Genomic DNA, 16,975 nt, shown 5'->3' on the forward strand with positions numbered 1-16,975 from the left:
GCCAGCCCCAGCGTGGACCTGCCCCGGACGTGCCATGGCCAGCTGGAGAGAGGAGCCCCTTCCTCAGCCTAGCCCAGCTCCGCCGGAGCTGCTGGGGCCAGGGGCGAGGCGCCTCTTATGGCAGCAGCTTGGGGACAGCCCCGGGGCAGCCTGCATCCCAAACTCCTCATGTCCGGTTGTGTAATGGCAAGATGGCTCTGTGGTTTGGCAGACAGGACAGTATACTGTATTTGCAGGACCTGAGTGAAGGAGCAAATTTAGGATTTCCAAACAGATGGAGCAAAGGGATTCAGCAAAGAGTTGAGGAGTACCCAGTTCTTCCCACGTGGACAGCCCTTGATGTACGAGTGGAGGCTGAGCATTCTGTTCTCCCACTTATCAGCTTTGCACTGTGATGATGTAGAGCAGTAGTTCCCAAACTTTAACAACCTGTGAACCCCTTTCAACAAAATGTCAAGTCTCGCGAACCCCCTCCTAAAAATGAATATTTCCAGGTATTTTCTCCTTTACCTGAGTATAAATTATAAAAGCAGTGATCTTGGAAATATAAAATTTGTTTTTATGACATGCTTATTACACACTATTATTAATTATTTATCATGAAAATGGCAACATTCTTCCAAGATCTCACTTTTGTAGCTTGTATCACGTTGATTAAGCCTGTTATAAAACAAGGCTCCTATGTTTCATCAAGGAGTATCAGATGTGAAACAGCATAAAGATATTTAAGAAGCCAACTCAAGGAGTTTCTCCTACACAAGCATTCAGGGTTTGAGCAGTCCAGGCAAACAATGCACATTACAACAAAGCTTAAACTTGTTCTTCATAATAATTTTAAAAACAATACTAGCTGCCTATTTAATTTTAAAAACAGCAAAAAATATCCACCTCTCATTTCTTATAAGGAGTCTTGAAGTTTAAATCTCCTCAGTGTGATAGATATGCTTGCTTTGATCTGCTTAGCTCTTGGAAGGCTGCTGGCTCCTTGCTGCCTGGGGTTCCTAGGGACAGCTCTGTCCGCCATTAGGGAATTTTTCCCTGTAACATTTTGCGAACCCCCAGGGGTTCACGAACCCCAGTTTGGGAACCACTGATGTAGAGGATTTAGAGTGAGATGGCTTGGAAGTATTGTCTGCAGCAGCTTCAGGTTCTGGGAAACCAGTTGCCAAGTAGTATAAGTTCTAGTGACGTATACATTGTTCTAAAGCATAAGAGCCCTAGAGTGGAATTGACCAGCCTAGTTGCTTGCCCAATCTAAATGAAACTTTTAGAAAGTAAATTCAATTTAAAAATGTTCGATGCTTTAATCATCTGTGTTAGCAAAAATTTCTTGTTTTGATATTTTTATTTTGTCATTGTCTTAAGATAATTATGGTGCTGATAAGAGGGGGTGAAAAAAATTCCTTGGGAGAGACATTTCCTACAGAGCATCAAGTGAATATTAGGAATCTGAAATAATTCAGTGTACTGGATGAATCCCCTTCCTGCATCTTTTGCCTTCATAGTTAAGTTTAAGCTCTATTTGTGAACATGTTCCTTCTGGACCCATGCTGCATGATACACCAGGAGTAACTTATGCACTAGTTAGCAGTAGGTTCATAGGTTACTTTATTCATTTCTATCATTCCTGGTGTTTCAAAGATGGGGTAGGACTTAAAGGTTGGAAAAATAGTGCAAATTTAGGAGATCTGCTGCTGTCTGCCTCCCCCTATTACTAGCCTCTCTTTTGGGAGGTAGTTTCCAGTGCTTCTCCATTCCAGATATAGTGTGATTTGTCTAGTATATGAAAATTACATTTAAGGAAAAAGTTACATTGCCCAAATGATGATTGGCTGGTGTATCCATAGCGGTTAGGTTTATTTTTAGGGCATACAGAATCAGGCCTAGCTGTGATATTTTGATTCTGACCAGGTGGTTTCTACATGTATTTTTCTGTTGATAACTTTTTATCTCCCTTAGACTCCTTTTCAGTCATCTGGACTGGATACAAGTAGGACAACTCGGCATCATGGTCTGGTGGACAGAGTGTATCGTGACAGAAACCGCCTTGGGTCCCCACACCGGCGTCCGCTGTCTGTGGATAAACATGGAAGGCAGATATCCTTTGGTTTATGGCGTGGCATTAAAATGTTGTCTTCATCAGCACTGTTTGTATTTAAAGTTTGTTTTACAAATTACTTCAAATAAGCAGATAAACCCCAAGCATTGTAGAGCGTGAGTGTGGATTATAATGGGGGACTCCTGAGTTCCATTCTGGTTTTGCCACTGATTCATTTTGTGACTTTGGGCATAAAAACATGCCGACTCAGATTAGAATTCTACAGTGTTGTATCCTGTCTCTGACAGTGAATTGTGTCAAAGGAAGGTGCAAAAAAACCCCATAATGGACAACTGTCTTTCTTGCAGGGGATGTTTCTTCTGAAATCTGGACAGTTAATATCTCCTGCTCTGAAGCAGTATCCAGTGTAATGTAACTGGATAGTTAGTCTCCTTATTGCTATATGGCTGTCTGATCTTTCACAAATCCTAATACTTCGCTTCTCTGTATCTCCGCTTCCCCAGCTGTAAAGAGGGGACAATAATAAATACTTGCCTCCCAGAGCTGTTGAGAGGCTTAGGTAGTGCCTTGAGACCCTTTAGTGAAAAATACAACAGAAGTGCAAAATGGCAGTGTTGAGGGGTCTGACTCCTGTTTCAAAACTCAGCAGAACCAGGACTGAATTTTGTGCAGGTGATTTCTTTCCATTTCTAATACAAGCTGACTCATATGAGTTCAGCATCTGCCAGCCACTATTTCTTGCTGACTTTCATAAAACAGAATTAGCTTATTGCTGTTGACTAGCTTTAAAAATCCCAGTGCCAGAGTGGCTATTGGAAATGAGGGCAATCCTGCTGTTACTCAAAAGTGACAGCTGCTGGCCGGTTGAGTGGCATTCTGTGGTCTCTCTCTCTTCAGAGGAAAGTTTTGTTACAACCTGTATACACGGAGGGAGTAGTATTAATGTATGTGTGGTGGCAGGAGAGAGGTGTAGGTGGAATAAACTGTATCTGAAGCTGTAGGTGAATTGTGTCCTCCTAGCAAGGCGCCATATTTCATGACCCATCCCTACTTGTCTGAAAAGACTTCAGCCTGTGTGTGGGGGGTGGTGGGGAGCAGGGAGAGGGGGTCGTGTGTATGTGGCCAGGGAAAACGTAGGATTATATGGGAGGAGGTCAAAAAAACATTTGAGAAGGAGGTGGAGAGTGATTACCCCTTCATTTGACTGTTCAGAATGACTCCCTCTATACCACTCCACCCCAATAGGTATAAGCATTTTTTGTTTCTGTATTGTCAGGCTTGAATTTTTAAGTAGGAACTCTTTCCTGCAGCATATACGAAGCCACCATTAATATGTATATTTTGTTTGAAATGTCATGCCAAAATCAGCATGGTCTCCACAAGAAATGCTCTTCACTTTTCTCACTAGTGTCTATTGGCTCGACCAAAGTAACTTAAATTATTCTTTGTTCAAAGCTTTCAAATGGGCCTGTTATTTAAACAAGAAGCTCCTGGTTTTCTCCCCCTTAACTAATTGAATCACGTGGACAGTTGTCCATATGGCACTGTGTATCTGTCGCCTCCATCGGATACAAGCTGGAGAAGGTTAGTGGCATAATTCCATGTGCATTAGTCTCTGGTCCGAGGTCTTAGATCCTATGACAGCCCTTAAAAGTGCAAGAAACATTTGTTTTTCCCTATGGTAGTTTACAGTACTCACGGTAATCTGGATTACCATGGGTTTTTTTTAACTGAATCTAGAACTTAGTTTTTTCAACTCTTTATGGATTCTTTTAAGAGATTATTTTTTAAATGTAAAGTATTCCACTGCATACTTAGATTTTGGGATGTAAAGTTGCCCAGGCGTATGTCTGTAGAGGACTAGGATGCTCAGAATTACTGAGTTAGAAAATCTTAGTTTTTTACAATTACATTGAAAGCGGGGCTGGTCTTTCTTCACAAGCAATCAGTGAGCAAGGAATGTGGAGTCATCTGTCCCCGCCATCATGCCCCTTGCACCTGACAGCTTGGGACAAGAAGTGCCTATGTGGTGTGCTGTGCTTACCAGTTTGAGGACACTACATCATGCAAGAGTGGCATGGTTTGAGTAGAGGACTAGGATCCTGGGACTCCCACAGTTTAATGCTGGCTCTAACAGGCTACTTTTGTGTTCCTTGATAAGTCAGTTTCCCTTTCTGTAAAATGTGGGTAATATCTTCCTTAGAGATGCTGTGAAGCTTAAGCAATGTTTATAAATTGCTCTAAACTACAAAAGTGCTGCTGCTTATTATTTTGAGACCATACACTGCCCCAACGATACCAGCGAGAGTATACCCCAGATGGTTTTCTATCTATAGTGACTCATTTGTTCGTCTTTGATGTGCCTCCTCTGTTGTGTTGTTGAAACAATTACTCTATAAGCCTGTAATAAATTCAGTTCTCTAACGTTATCTGATCATTTCATAGAGAAATATTGCCCAGCATAATCCCAGTGTAATATTTTACAATTATGAAGTGGTATTTCAGGTTTCTTTTAATTTGCTGAATTTCCCATGTGACTAATGGGATTATTATCCTCATAAGCATCCTTAGTTTAAAAAGCTAACAGGTTTATTTGCTTTCTTGTCAGGACCAATTCAGATTCTGCCTTGCATCAAAGTACAATGACCCCAACTCAACAAGAGTCCTTTTCAGGAGGGTCACAAGACATGCAGCAAAAAAGAGGTAAACTCTTCGAGGGCGGGTGGTGTGGGGTGGGAAAATGGAAAATCCATTTCAGAACTTGAAATCGTTAAATGTTTTTCCCATATAAGTGGGACTGCAGGAGTTGTCAAAATGTGGTTGGTGCTGGAGACTGAAGTCCAAAATAAGTAGAGCATTATCAGGGATAGAGCAGGCTTCTTATACACTCTATCCTGCCATTTTACTTCAGCCTTGTTTGGCATGGCCCATCTTCAAGCGTGAGAAGGTAGTTTAGATTTCCTGGACCATGCAGTCCATGATTTCTATGCTGGCACTACTTTCGGGGCTTCCAGCTAGCTCCAGTTTGTAGTGATGGTTTGCATTATGGACATGTTTTAGAACTGGACTGAGATCACTGTGTTATTTCACGTTGATCAATCATTTGGTGGCAACAAGTTTTTGGGTACCAGAGGTCACAGCGAGAGCTCTTTTCACAAAGAGAATATATTCCAGACGATTTTAACCAAGATTTAATACCCCCTGGTATTAATAGCACTGGTAACTCTGTTGGGGAAAATTGCTGTAATCGGCAAGGTTTCTGCAGATGGAAATCTGCTTAGTATGGATGTTCTGTCTGTCGCTATGCAGCCTTGCTGCTTGCACGATAAAATTGTTCCCAACTTTGAACCCATAAATGTCCTGGACCACAGAAATAATATACATTCAGTTTCTCATATCCCAGTGGAAATGTCTAGATTTTGCCCCATTGGGGCAACATTGGTAACTCACTAGAAGCATTTAAGTCTTGCATATCACTTACTTAAAATGGAGCAGATAGAAAAATAGGATAGCCTCAAAGGGGAAACTACAGGTCCCAGCATGCAGTGCTCCATCTAGATTTGAGCAGTCTAAATCAGATTTGGAGTAAAACTTTCAAAGGCATATAGGGTATGTCTTCACTGGGCTCTTACTTAGGTCTTGCCCCTGACATCCCTCTCCCCTCCACGTACAACTCGCTCGCCCAGGTTTGATGCTTTTAAACTCTTGCCTAGCTGGCCCAACTGGGGTTATAGAGCCTGGGTACAGCTTTCACTCAGACTGGTAACCTGCCCTCTGTACAGTGAGGACACAAACTGAATCATTCAAGTGCTGATAGTCTTCGAGTGCCTTCCCACAGTTCCTCCTGTGTGTCAAGGTCACATAAGTTCTCTCACAATTAATTGGGACAGAATCACTGGGAAAAAACCCATTATGTCGCCACAGCTGGGGTAGGTCAGCTGACTCGCAGTCATGGGGCTCCGCTGGAAAGGTTGAAGGGTCCCCAAGCTTGGGCTCCAGCCCATTGCCTGAATGTCTACACAGCAATTTTTCAGCCCTGCAGCCTGAACCCTGCAAGCCTGAGTCCACTGACCCAGGCCAGCCATGGGTTTTTTTTATCCTCGTGTAGACATAGCCATAGAGTGGTTCACTTACTGCAGCATTGAGAGCCATGGGATATGCGCCCAGAAGTCCACATGTGAACGCAGCACCAGTGAGGTACAGTAACTTGGTCAGGGCTTTGCCATAGGGCTGCTCACACCAGGGCTAGTCTGCTAATCACCTAAGTTAACTCTGCAGTGAACGCAGTTCAGAAATGACTTAGGCACTTATCCAAGCCTTACTAAAAGTCAGTGGGACTTAGGCTAAGTCACTTACATGCTTTTGAAAGTTTTCTTGGTCCTAGATGGAAAAACAAATAGCTTTTTAGAAAGCTGATGAGCTACTCTTGGGATGAAATGCATTTTTTTTATTGATCTGGATATAGTTTTATTCTGAAATAGACATCTTATTTATCAGTTGAGAATAGGAATTGTTATTTAGGATTAAAAATGACCAGAATTTTTTGTTCCTGCAGGATTTAGCAGATTTATAATATTGGGATGTGCTAACTTTTATTCTGTTTTCTAGTCTTATTATTGACTGTCCCTGGAATGGAGGAAGGCACATCTGAAACAGACAAAGCCCTCTCTAAACAAGCATGGGACACTAAAAAGGTAGAAATGCCAAATCTTTGTAAGGTTCAAATATTCTAGTCCAGACAATTTATTTTGTGAATATGTTTAGGTAAACATTTTGAATAATGTTGAATTGAAATGAACTTTGCTTGCTCAGACTTGAGTTGAAGTTCTGTATTCTGCAGCAAACCACCTAATGTGAGATCAGGGAGCAGTATATCTATCTCTGTGCCTATTGCTGTCAACTGTCTCGGGGGAAACTGTTTTCTAAACCTGATTCTTGGAAGACTTTTCAAATGCAGAATGTCACTTTAATGAAATAAAATGCACTCTACCTCTACCTGTATCTCTGCTTTTATTTCTACCACTCACCATCCTACCTCTTCTCTCTCTCCTAGTTTTCTTTTTTTCTGTCAATTTGTCTAATTGGCATTTCTCAAGGCAACTTCAGCACCCAAAACAATTATCAGATTTTTGTTGTTTGTAAAACAAATGGTAAATATTCAGGACTTCAGTTATTTTGCTCCTACAAAGCTGCTATTGTCTCCCTATTTTCCCCCATCAGCCTGGTTACTAGATAGATAGAAGTAGCAATGGTAGCATTTGCTTTTGAGCGCTGAATGTTTTTTTAATACTTCCATGAATATGGATGTTTAAACAGGTCTGAGTTATTGAATATCAATAAACTTTTGATTTAAAAAAAAATCTATTAAATTACCAATTGGGAAAGGATGTTTGGTTCATGAAGTTCTTCAAAACCAACTGAATTAATGATTTTTTTGAGCTATTTTTTGTGTTAAAGTATTTTCAAAGTCTAACTGTGACTTCTCAGCATGGCAGCTTTCCCTTTTCTTCTCTCTTTGCTATGGTCTCCCTGCTTATCTTGGCAATTACATGTTTTAACAGTCAGTCCATAGCAAATGTAACCTTTTAAAAAAGGGATGCATATTTTATAAAAAGGCCTGCATTTGGTTTATCAAGTGATCGTTCCCTGTATTACATACAGATTTTTATTTATATGAGTAGCTAATTCTGCTTTATGATCACACAAAGTGACTGCTGCCATCATGTGGGATTTTCATATGAGAAGCCTTGAAAGTGACATTGTTGGGAAGACTGTAAGGTTCTTTTTCTGTGGATTACCACTGTATTATTCATGTCCATAAAGTGTCTAGGAGGCAAGTTTCTCTGAGCTAGTGAAACTCACTAAGATAGAAGTAGGACTTGTATTCTGGAGGTACTATGGATGCCTGACTGTATGGTTTATGACAGTTGGATGCATAGTCTTATACCTCATCTGAGAGCTTTTACTTTCTAATAACTGTTCTTTTAGCACAAAGATTTGCTAGCAAAGGCAGTAATTAATACATTACATATCACAATGTCTTATCAGGAAGGTTGCAATCCTGTTTTGTTAGAATGTACCCTGCAATTGTCCAGGCAGCTTTTCAGGAAAACAAAATGTGACATGGAACAGGAGAAGTCAGAAATATCAAAATGAAAATACTTGATGTAACAAACATTAGGGGTCAGAGTTTATATCCTGAGCTGGGAGATATGGGGAACAAGTACTTCCGTGTAGCCCTCTTGCAGACTCATGGAGCCGTGTTAGAGAGCTTTGCGTTCCCCCCCGCCCTCCAATTGGTATGAAAGTTGCTATGCTGTGGAGCTTTTGGTGTGTGGCACTGTGAGGTGGGAGCTCATAAGGGCTTAGATAATCTATTAAAGTTTTACTGATATACCTGTCTTCTACTTTCCAAGGTTTTTTCTAAAGCGCTACTTGCTTTTCTGTCACTCAATTAGCAACTTTGTGATAGTTTGTAGATTTCCATTTATTTAATGTCAGCACCCCCCACGTAGAGCGAGAGGCTTAGATTTAGTAAGAAAAACGACGTGGTCGATGTTTGCATGCTGACTCAAGCAGGAGATGTTTTACCCTTGCTCCATCTTCGTTTAGTTTATCAATGGAACTTTGAAGCTTAGCTGGCTTAAAGTCCATGCTGAGATCAGTTTTTGGTGTGGCACCAAACACCCATTTTGAGCAAGAAAAGGCTTTTAAGAGCATATGAGAAACTGCTCTCCTTAGGTTGTTTCGTTTAGTAGGTTTCCTGTCTTTTTAAACAAATTATTTCCTAAATGTTGTTTTGCACATGTCTGCCTTTCACAGTGTCTTTCTGTTCTATTTTAGACAGGGTCTTCGAGGCCTAAATCATGTGAAGTTCCAGGAATCAAGTAAGTTTGGGAGTGGGGTATATGGTTTTGTAGGGATGCATGTAGAAAGTTCACTGCCTGTACCTAAGCTTCCTCTTCCACAAGCTCTATTGATTAAGGTTCCCTCTATGCTGACAATGAAACAATGTTAGCCAGGCTACTTTTAAACACTGAAAACGTGGTGAACGCTAACGTTCCTTGAAAAATGGTTTGCTTGACCATGATAACTCAGATGATGAAACCATTTTAAAAAATGTTCTAGATTCAGTCTCTAACTAATTATACAGAGTACGTGATTAAAACAGGAGACTGAGGGTCAAGAATTCTGAGTTTTATTCCCAGTTTGGCATGTTTTATGTGAACTTGGACAAATCACTTTACCTCTCTGTGCCTGATTCACAATCTGTAAAACTGGGGGCTATTGTCAATTAACGTTTTGTAAAAAGCTTTGAGATAATCAGGAAAGCACATCTCACACAGTGAAAGTTCGCTGGCTCTTTTGAGTTCTCTAGATATGCTCTAGAATGCATATTTCTGGAGTAGATGGACAAAAAGCCAGAGAGGTTGCCTGAATCTCCTGTTGATTTCCTTGATGAAGTTTTTTTTTTTGTATTGCCTCTAGCAAATCCTGCCTGAACTCTGACAAATGAAAAAAAAAAAAAAAAAAAAAAAAAAAAAAAAAAAAAAAAAATTATTGGCTAAATACTTCTCAGAACCTCTGTACAAAGTGGATTCAAAGTTCAGTGCAGAAATCTCAAAAAACTACAAACAACTTTGCACTTTTTTGATATGTTTTGTCTTGTGTCTTTGTCAGCAAACTTTATCAGCAGCAGTGTGTGAAAAAAAAAAATGTTAAATAATGACTACAAGACACAGGAGATTGTATGTGATACCTTACCATATGCATACATCAGGTAGAGTTAGTCTTGTAGGTTTTTTTTTTAAGCCGGAGGATCATAATCACCCTGAAATGCAAAAAGTGTAGTTCCCTCTTCTAAATAATATGAAAACAACTGCAACCCCACTGAAAATATTGCCGTGTGATAACCATGGGTAAATGTTGAAACTTTATAACGGTGACCACTCTAAATATTTTACATGTATATTTTTTTACATAGCTTTGTGCATGACAGCTTCAGATAAACTTTCTTTTTGTATATAATGTGGGAAGTGTGCATGTAGACTAAAATCTGAACTGACTTTTGTTACTGTATTTTTTTTATTTTTTATTTAGCATCTTTCCATCAGCTGACCAGGAAAACACTACAACGCTGATTCCGGCTGCACATAACACAGGTGGCTCTCTGCCAGACCTGACAAACATCCATTTCCCTTCTCCTCTCCCAACACCACTAGATCCTGAGGAATCCACATTCCCATCCCTGAGTAGCTCCAATAGCACCGGAAATCTTGCAGCCAACTTGACTCACTTGGGCATCAGCACTGCCAGTCAAGGTAAGAACATAGCCAAAGGGCTAATTTATAGATTCTGTCAGTAAAAAGTCACTTTCTATCCCTCAACAGTTGTGTAGCATTGGTGAACATTACTAAACAGCTGCTGTGTTTCATCTCAAAGTTGGCTTCATTGGTGGTTGAAATGATTTCTGTGTATGCAACTCGTATAAATCATTTTGGGATAAAGAAATGTAAATCATCATAATTAGCTGTATTTTGTGTATACATACTGTGATATTCTTCCATCTTTCATTCTTGGCACACATGCATTATTATGATTTATTTTGTATGAATCTTTCCAGGGTGAGATGCAAAGTCCGCATCTTGGCAGTAACTCAACTCATTTTATGGGGTACCAGCCAGAGTGCACCCACATAGGGAAACCACTGCAGCAAACTTCTTGATTTCTTGTTTCCATTCCTTCTGTCCTCTCTTTTTGTTGTGGTGACTCTACTGAGAGATTGTATCATTCCTTTACCTGAACCTACTGTGGACTGTTAGGCCACTGAATTAGTGTATAAGCCCCCTAAAATACGTTCTAGTCAGGATTATTTGTAAGCCTGACTGTTTCCTAGCACAAACTGCATTTTTGAAGAGATCCTAAATACACCCACCTATGTAAGGCTTTCAGGAATAAACTTACAACCACCTGGACCACATTGCCTTAATGTTGTATCCTGCTTTCTCTTTGTGTTGTTGTCATCTTGGATTGTAAGCTCTTCAGGGCAAGGACTCTTGTGTTTGTACACCTCTTAGCACAATAGGACTTGATGCTGGTTGGAGCCTCAGGGGTTGCTGCAATACAAATAATACATCATTAAAAATCACATTATCAACCATGCTAGAAAAATGTCAGTAGACCAGCACAAATACTGTATTTTCAGGACCAGTAACCTTTTCCAGACAAATAGCCTGAGCCAGTGATCAGAAAGAAAAAAGAATCAATCTCTGACTTGGGTTTTTATTTTATTTAGAAATAATTCATGTTGCCTGAGCAAGCAGGCGCCTTATATCACCGAAAACACCATTAGCAAAGAAATTGCATTTTATAAAGCACCAGCCCAGAGGGCCACTGAATGAGTGCTGCCCACATTCATTTCCTTATACTGGTTGTCTTGGTTATACTGCTCTCTTCCTTCTCTTTCTTGTGTGGCTACCTCTGTTGCTGTGCCCGTTACTTTGTATCCACTGTACATCAGGGGCTGCAGAAGAAGCAAAGAAATGGGAAACATAATGAGACGGGAGAGAGACTGAGAACAGAATAATAGACGAAGGACAGAAGGGAGGAGAAGAAAGGTGGTGGTGCTGGTGCATGTGGCATGGGAGTTGGGATAAACATTCTTCTTATATGGTAGCCATCAGTGATCAGCACAGAACTTGGCTCTTACAGACTGCTGCAGAGCATGACTGTGCATTGTAGCAGAAAAACCTGTAGAAGAGGAGCCTGCTAATTCAGCCTGCTTAGAACCTTGAAGTTATAGGATCCGAGTTCAAATTGCTATGAAACCAAATTTCTAAATCCTTAATGAAATGGAATTGCCATTCTCTGCCCAGCTCTGTTTCTCATGGCTTTCTTGAAAGTCAATTTCTCCAGCTGCTTATTTTTGCTGCTCTTCTAACTTCCCTCCAGCTTGTTAGTAGCTCTCTGATGTTGAGATGCACAAAAACTAACATGTTGTTCAGGAAGCAGACTAGAGCTGTATTGAATGGACTGTCCTGTCCTTGTTCCATAACAGAATACATAAAATTGAGTTAAATTGCTTTGGCGTGAAGCTGGAAACTCTGGGTGAAAGGCTTTGGCAATCTCTGTAGTGTTGCTTCTTGCATCAGCCTCCAGTGGGTACAGAGAGCACTTTGTCATAATTAAGAATTGAAATCCCCTTTTGCATTAGCTACATAGTGTTTCTATGAGTGCTGCCTTTTATCCCAGTTTTTCAAGGATGAGCTGAAGCTAATAATAGGCAATACAAGTCAGAACAAATGCAGAACCTTGATGGATGTTACCTGTTGAGATTGGTTGCTTTTGTGGGGAATTCATATTTAATGGAGTTAAATTTATTGTAATGAAAACTGTGTGTCCTGTTCATTTACACGTGAACAAATCTGTTACAGTTAAAATGAATCTGGTCTTGCTTTGTCCTTGTTCATTGCCTGCCAGTAAACCATTTATCTCCTTTCAAATTCAGCTGGAATAGGGCTGGTGAATACAGTGGGCAGAAGCATTGTTCAGGATTCTATGACATAAGGACAATGAGGGGGGAAAAATACCTGTTACATTTATTACCCTGTAGTATATAACACTGGGAGGGGGGAAGGGCAGAAGGGCAGAACTAGAGCACACGACTTGGGGCTTGTCTACACTTAACACTTCAGCAGCACAGTTGCACCGCAGTAGCGCTTCAGTGTAGACACTACCTACACCACAGAGATCCACCTCTCCGTGAGGCGGTAGCTAGAATTCTTCCGTAGATGTAGTGCTGTCTACGCGGGGATTTAGGTCGGCTTAATTAAAACCCCTCAGGAGTGTGGATTTTTCATACCTCCTGGTGGATGTAGTTAAAGTGACCTAATTTTCTAGTGTAAACCAGGCCTGAGTAACTTGTTTCCTTGTCTTTCTGCTCCCATTTCTGCAACTCTGATGCACCACCTGGAGCTGTTGGGTTGTTCAATCTTGTCACATGAATGAGAGCCAGAAGCACCAATCAAACTATGGCAAAAGTTTTGGTGTCAGATTCTGTGTTGTCCTTGTCTCTCACTGATCCCTCAGTCATGACTACTCACAGAAACATGGGCTTGCTCCTTCACTGCAGAAAGAGTTGGTAAATTACAGCAACTTGGCAGGCTTTCATCATAAGGTTGCTTGCTTTATCTTCAGTCATGAGAGCTTGAGGAATGAGAAAGTATCTCATTTAGCAACAGCACTTCTAGGGGGTGGAAGGAGTGTCGTCTAGTGGTCAGAGCAGGAGATGGCAGGGTTGAGATTGCCAGTTTCTATTTTCAGTGCTGCCATTTTCTTGCTCACTGACTTCAGGGAAAGTAATTTAATCTCTGTGCATTCAACGTACCCAGCTGTAAAGTGGGCATATGAATATCTATGCCACAGGGATGTTGTGAGGGTTAGTTAACAAAGTGCTTAGAGAGCCCCTGATGAAAAGTGCTGATGCCATGCAAACTATGTAGGGGTAGGAATATCCCTAGTAACTGTTGTAGAGTGTTTTGTGCTGACCATTGAAACCTTTCTCATCTATAAATCTGACCTCTTATCCCAGTAACAAAAGAAAAACTCCCCTACAATGCAACCATTCATCACTGATTCATCTAACAGGTACTTTCTGCCTAGGTGCTTTGTATGGCTCTCCTCATTGTAATATATGAACGCCTGAGATTGCTTATAGATGTGGGCCCTCTACATGGTTCCCAGAGTCTGTGTAAGACTAAACAAATGTCTGTACAGCACTTGAGATCTGTGAATGAAAGGTGTCACAGCATGGTAAGAATTAATAAACAGGATTGCCTGCAGCCAAAGGGAGTCCATTTGGCATGGAACAATGGTAGCCACAATGCAGGGTCTTGAAAGTGCAGGATATTAGTAAGGGAAATAAGAAATGGCTCAGGACTATGAGATGAACACAGATAACAGCCTTCCACATCGTTCCAGGAAACAAAATTATGGCCCTGCTCGCATTAGTTTTTTATAAAATGACCTGACTTCATTTGCCCCTGGAAGTTTCCAGTGGTTCTCATGGGCTTTGGGTTAGGTTAGTGGCCCACAGACTGAAAATCAGAACCACTTTGTTAGAAAGGGATCATCTTGCAGACCCCCTTCCTGTTCCCTGCACCACAAACGGCACTGCCCAGCTCTTAAAATGTTTCATTCTATGAAGCATCAAGAAAGGCTCTGTATTCCAGTTTGGCAACCACTGGGCTAATTGAATGGCAGTATCTAGTTATACATTAACAGGAGTGATCAGCAGAGATGCTTGCAACAATCTCCTCTCCATCGTGGCATTTTCACTCCCAAAATCCAGTACAGATACGCCAAGACTTTCAGCCTGATGCTGCGTTCAGCATAGAATAGTGGCCTAGCCATATTCAGCACTTCACTGTAAAGTTTTGTAAAATTCTGCCATTTAGTCGTCATAATTTTACTTCATATAAACAAATTGTTAAATGTAAATGAGCATCACCACAGTTCCTGCGTAAACTGGTTTCTTCCTTTATTGGCAGGAATGACAACGACGCAAGCCTCATCCCGGCAGCCAGCTGTCAGTCCCCTCTCACTGAATGCAGACTCCAGACGACCACAGTCCCAGCAGATGTCTCCTACGCTCTCACCTCTGTCACCAATTACTCAGGTAGGAGGCTGCTTGAAGATCTGGAGAAGGAGTACATTTTGTAAGAACAACAAACCTTGTTCCACTTTGTAAAGTTTTAGATCATAGCTGTCTGTTTCTAACTTCATTCACATAGGGAAATGTTAGCTGCAAGGTTGATAAACCTGTAGTCGCATCATTAATTCCATAATTTTCTCCTTTCGGTATGTTTGTAAAGTTAGTGTCATTATGTTCCTTTTTATAAATAAATGCTTTGGGGCTGGGTGTTTTTAAATCAAAGCGAGCAGCCAGATCTGAGCAATTCTACCGAGATAAATTCATGTATGCTGTCAGACAGTGGAGAAGACAGTTTAAGGAAACAGATTTCACTTTGTCTTCCAAGGCCTTGGAAGCACTGAGGAAAACATCTTTCTTTAAAGATAACATCACAAGAGTCTCTTGTGTTTCATGCTTCCATGTCAATCATGTGAGAAACTCCTTTGGCTCTTACAATTTTTGACCCTTCGATGCACCTGTAGGCTGCCTCTGCCATACCTGGCATGCTCTAGTTTGGTCCTTCAGAGGCTCAGAACAGGGACTTAGTAGATGGGTTTTCCTTGACTGACTGAATTGTCAGCTCTCAAATCAAACATTAAACTAGGGTTGCAAACACACTTTTTATTTATTTACAACAAATAAAATGTCAAATTAGTCCCTTTAAACCACATCCTTGAAGGTTTAAATGCAAGTTGTATGTTTTAAAATGCAAGACCTCAGCTAACTTTCCAGGTTGCTTTTGTGATATATAACGCTTAGATATATATGAATATTCGCTTGGTGTGACATTTTAGGAGTCTCAGAGTTGAACAGAGCTTTGCATAGTACATTTTCCTGTTTTCTCTTTAAGGCTGTGGCTATGGATGCATTGTCTTTGGAACAGCAGCTTCCACCATATCAGTTTTTTACCCAGACTAGTTCCCAGCAACAGCAACAGACCCAAGTGGCAAGTAGTCTGCCTCAGAATACCCCTTTAATGCAGACTTCTGGCTTACAGCGAGGATCACAGCTTCCCCCCCTCTCAGTCACGGTACCGTCTACCATCCCACAGTCACCTCCAGGCAGCCAGACCCAACCTTCCATGGGCATAGACATCAACTCGGTAAGTTTGGGCAATGACTGAAGATGATATAAGTGGAAACAAATAGCTTTCTTCCAGAGAACATGACCGTGTAGAATTCAACAGCAGTGTTGGCCTGCATTGTCAGAGTTCTAACTAGATAGCCCTTGTAGCAGTTCCACATCCAGGCACTGTGTACACTGGATTCAAACAGTTTGGTTCAACCAGTTTTTAACATGTTTTAAACATATTATAAAAAATGTTTTAAACATAATATGGCCAACCCATATGAACCAGGCCAAACTGTTTAAACTACTGAATGTGATTTCTAAAACACTTGGTAAAATGGGAGTGGTGCCATAACTCTGGCTAACCCTGTCTAAATTCAGGCCCACTTGAAATAGTTTAAATAGATTTTTTTTAAAATCAGTTTAACGAACTCAAGTTTGAAGCAGTAGAAATGCGTCTTCAGAGATATAGTTTCAGGCCAGCAAAAAACATAAACAGGTGGGTAATGAAGATGATGCGCTTATTCTTTGGGTGGATGATATATAAAATAATTTATAAACTGCCAAGTCAGAGGTCAAGGTGATATGTCAGTAGGGTTTATTAATAAAGGAAGTGGTTGGGGAAAAAATTGTCATTTTAAATGACACATCTGTGAGTTCTGAGTGCCCTATGCCTTTAGAAGAGACAATGTAGATAAGTATCTGTGTTAGCATTGCAGTTTACAAGGTGTTAGTCATTTCATTGCTGCTTTCCATCAGCTAAGCATGGAGCGACTGAATTTAAAAGTACCATTTTATAAACATCTCTATCTGTAAAGTGAGAAGCATCTTTTGAAATTTGGCTAGTTTTAAGTTCTGAAAGACCAGACATTTCTATACAATTGGAAAGACCAGAATTTCATAACTGAAAAATATTTATCCATATTAACTATGTTCAGGTGTCTTCCAAAATGGAGTTTTAGTTTAATTTTCAGACAGCAGCATTTGCATTTTAGTGCTCGTGTACTGCTACCTTCCCAGCCATCATATGTACTTATTTTTGCCCCAGATGAATCTGGTATCCACAAGTTGAGTGCTACACAGTCCAGATAAGACATTTAACTGAAGTTTGATAAAGTCGTGCTAATCAGCATTTTCCACCCAAGATACAGAAAACC

At 40.6% G+C, this 16,975-nt stretch overlaps 1 protein-coding gene across 8 annotated transcripts in view; it reads left to right on the forward strand.

Annotated features, from left to right (window-relative positions):
- Positions 1 to 16,975, forward strand: part of CRTC1 (CREB regulated transcription coactivator 1) — a 73,912-nt gene that overhangs the window by 33,565 nt on the left and 23,372 nt on the right. For all 8 annotated transcript variants that reach the window (XM_039515363.1, XM_039515362.1, XM_039515364.1 and 5 more), the window contains exons 3-10: positions 1,960 to 2,097; positions 3,582 to 3,643; positions 4,668 to 4,762; positions 6,668 to 6,753; positions 8,903 to 8,946; positions 10,160 to 10,380; positions 14,608 to 14,735; positions 15,601 to 15,852. In XM_039515363.1, the coding sequence (XP_039371297.1) occupies positions 1,960 to 2,097; positions 3,582 to 3,643; positions 4,668 to 4,762; positions 6,668 to 6,753; positions 8,903 to 8,946; positions 10,160 to 10,380; positions 14,608 to 14,735; positions 15,601 to 15,852 (1,026 nt within the window). The remainder of the gene's footprint in view (positions 1 to 1,959; positions 2,098 to 3,581; positions 3,644 to 4,667; positions 4,763 to 6,667; positions 6,754 to 8,902; positions 8,947 to 10,159; positions 10,381 to 14,607; positions 14,736 to 15,600; positions 15,853 to 16,975) is intronic.

Source organism: Mauremys reevesii, linkage group 26, assembly GCF_016161935.1.
Source record: "Mauremys reevesii isolate NIE-2019 linkage group 26, ASM1616193v1, whole genome shotgun sequence".
NCBI classification, from domain to species: Eukaryota; Metazoa; Chordata; order Testudines; family Geoemydidae; genus Mauremys; species Mauremys reevesii.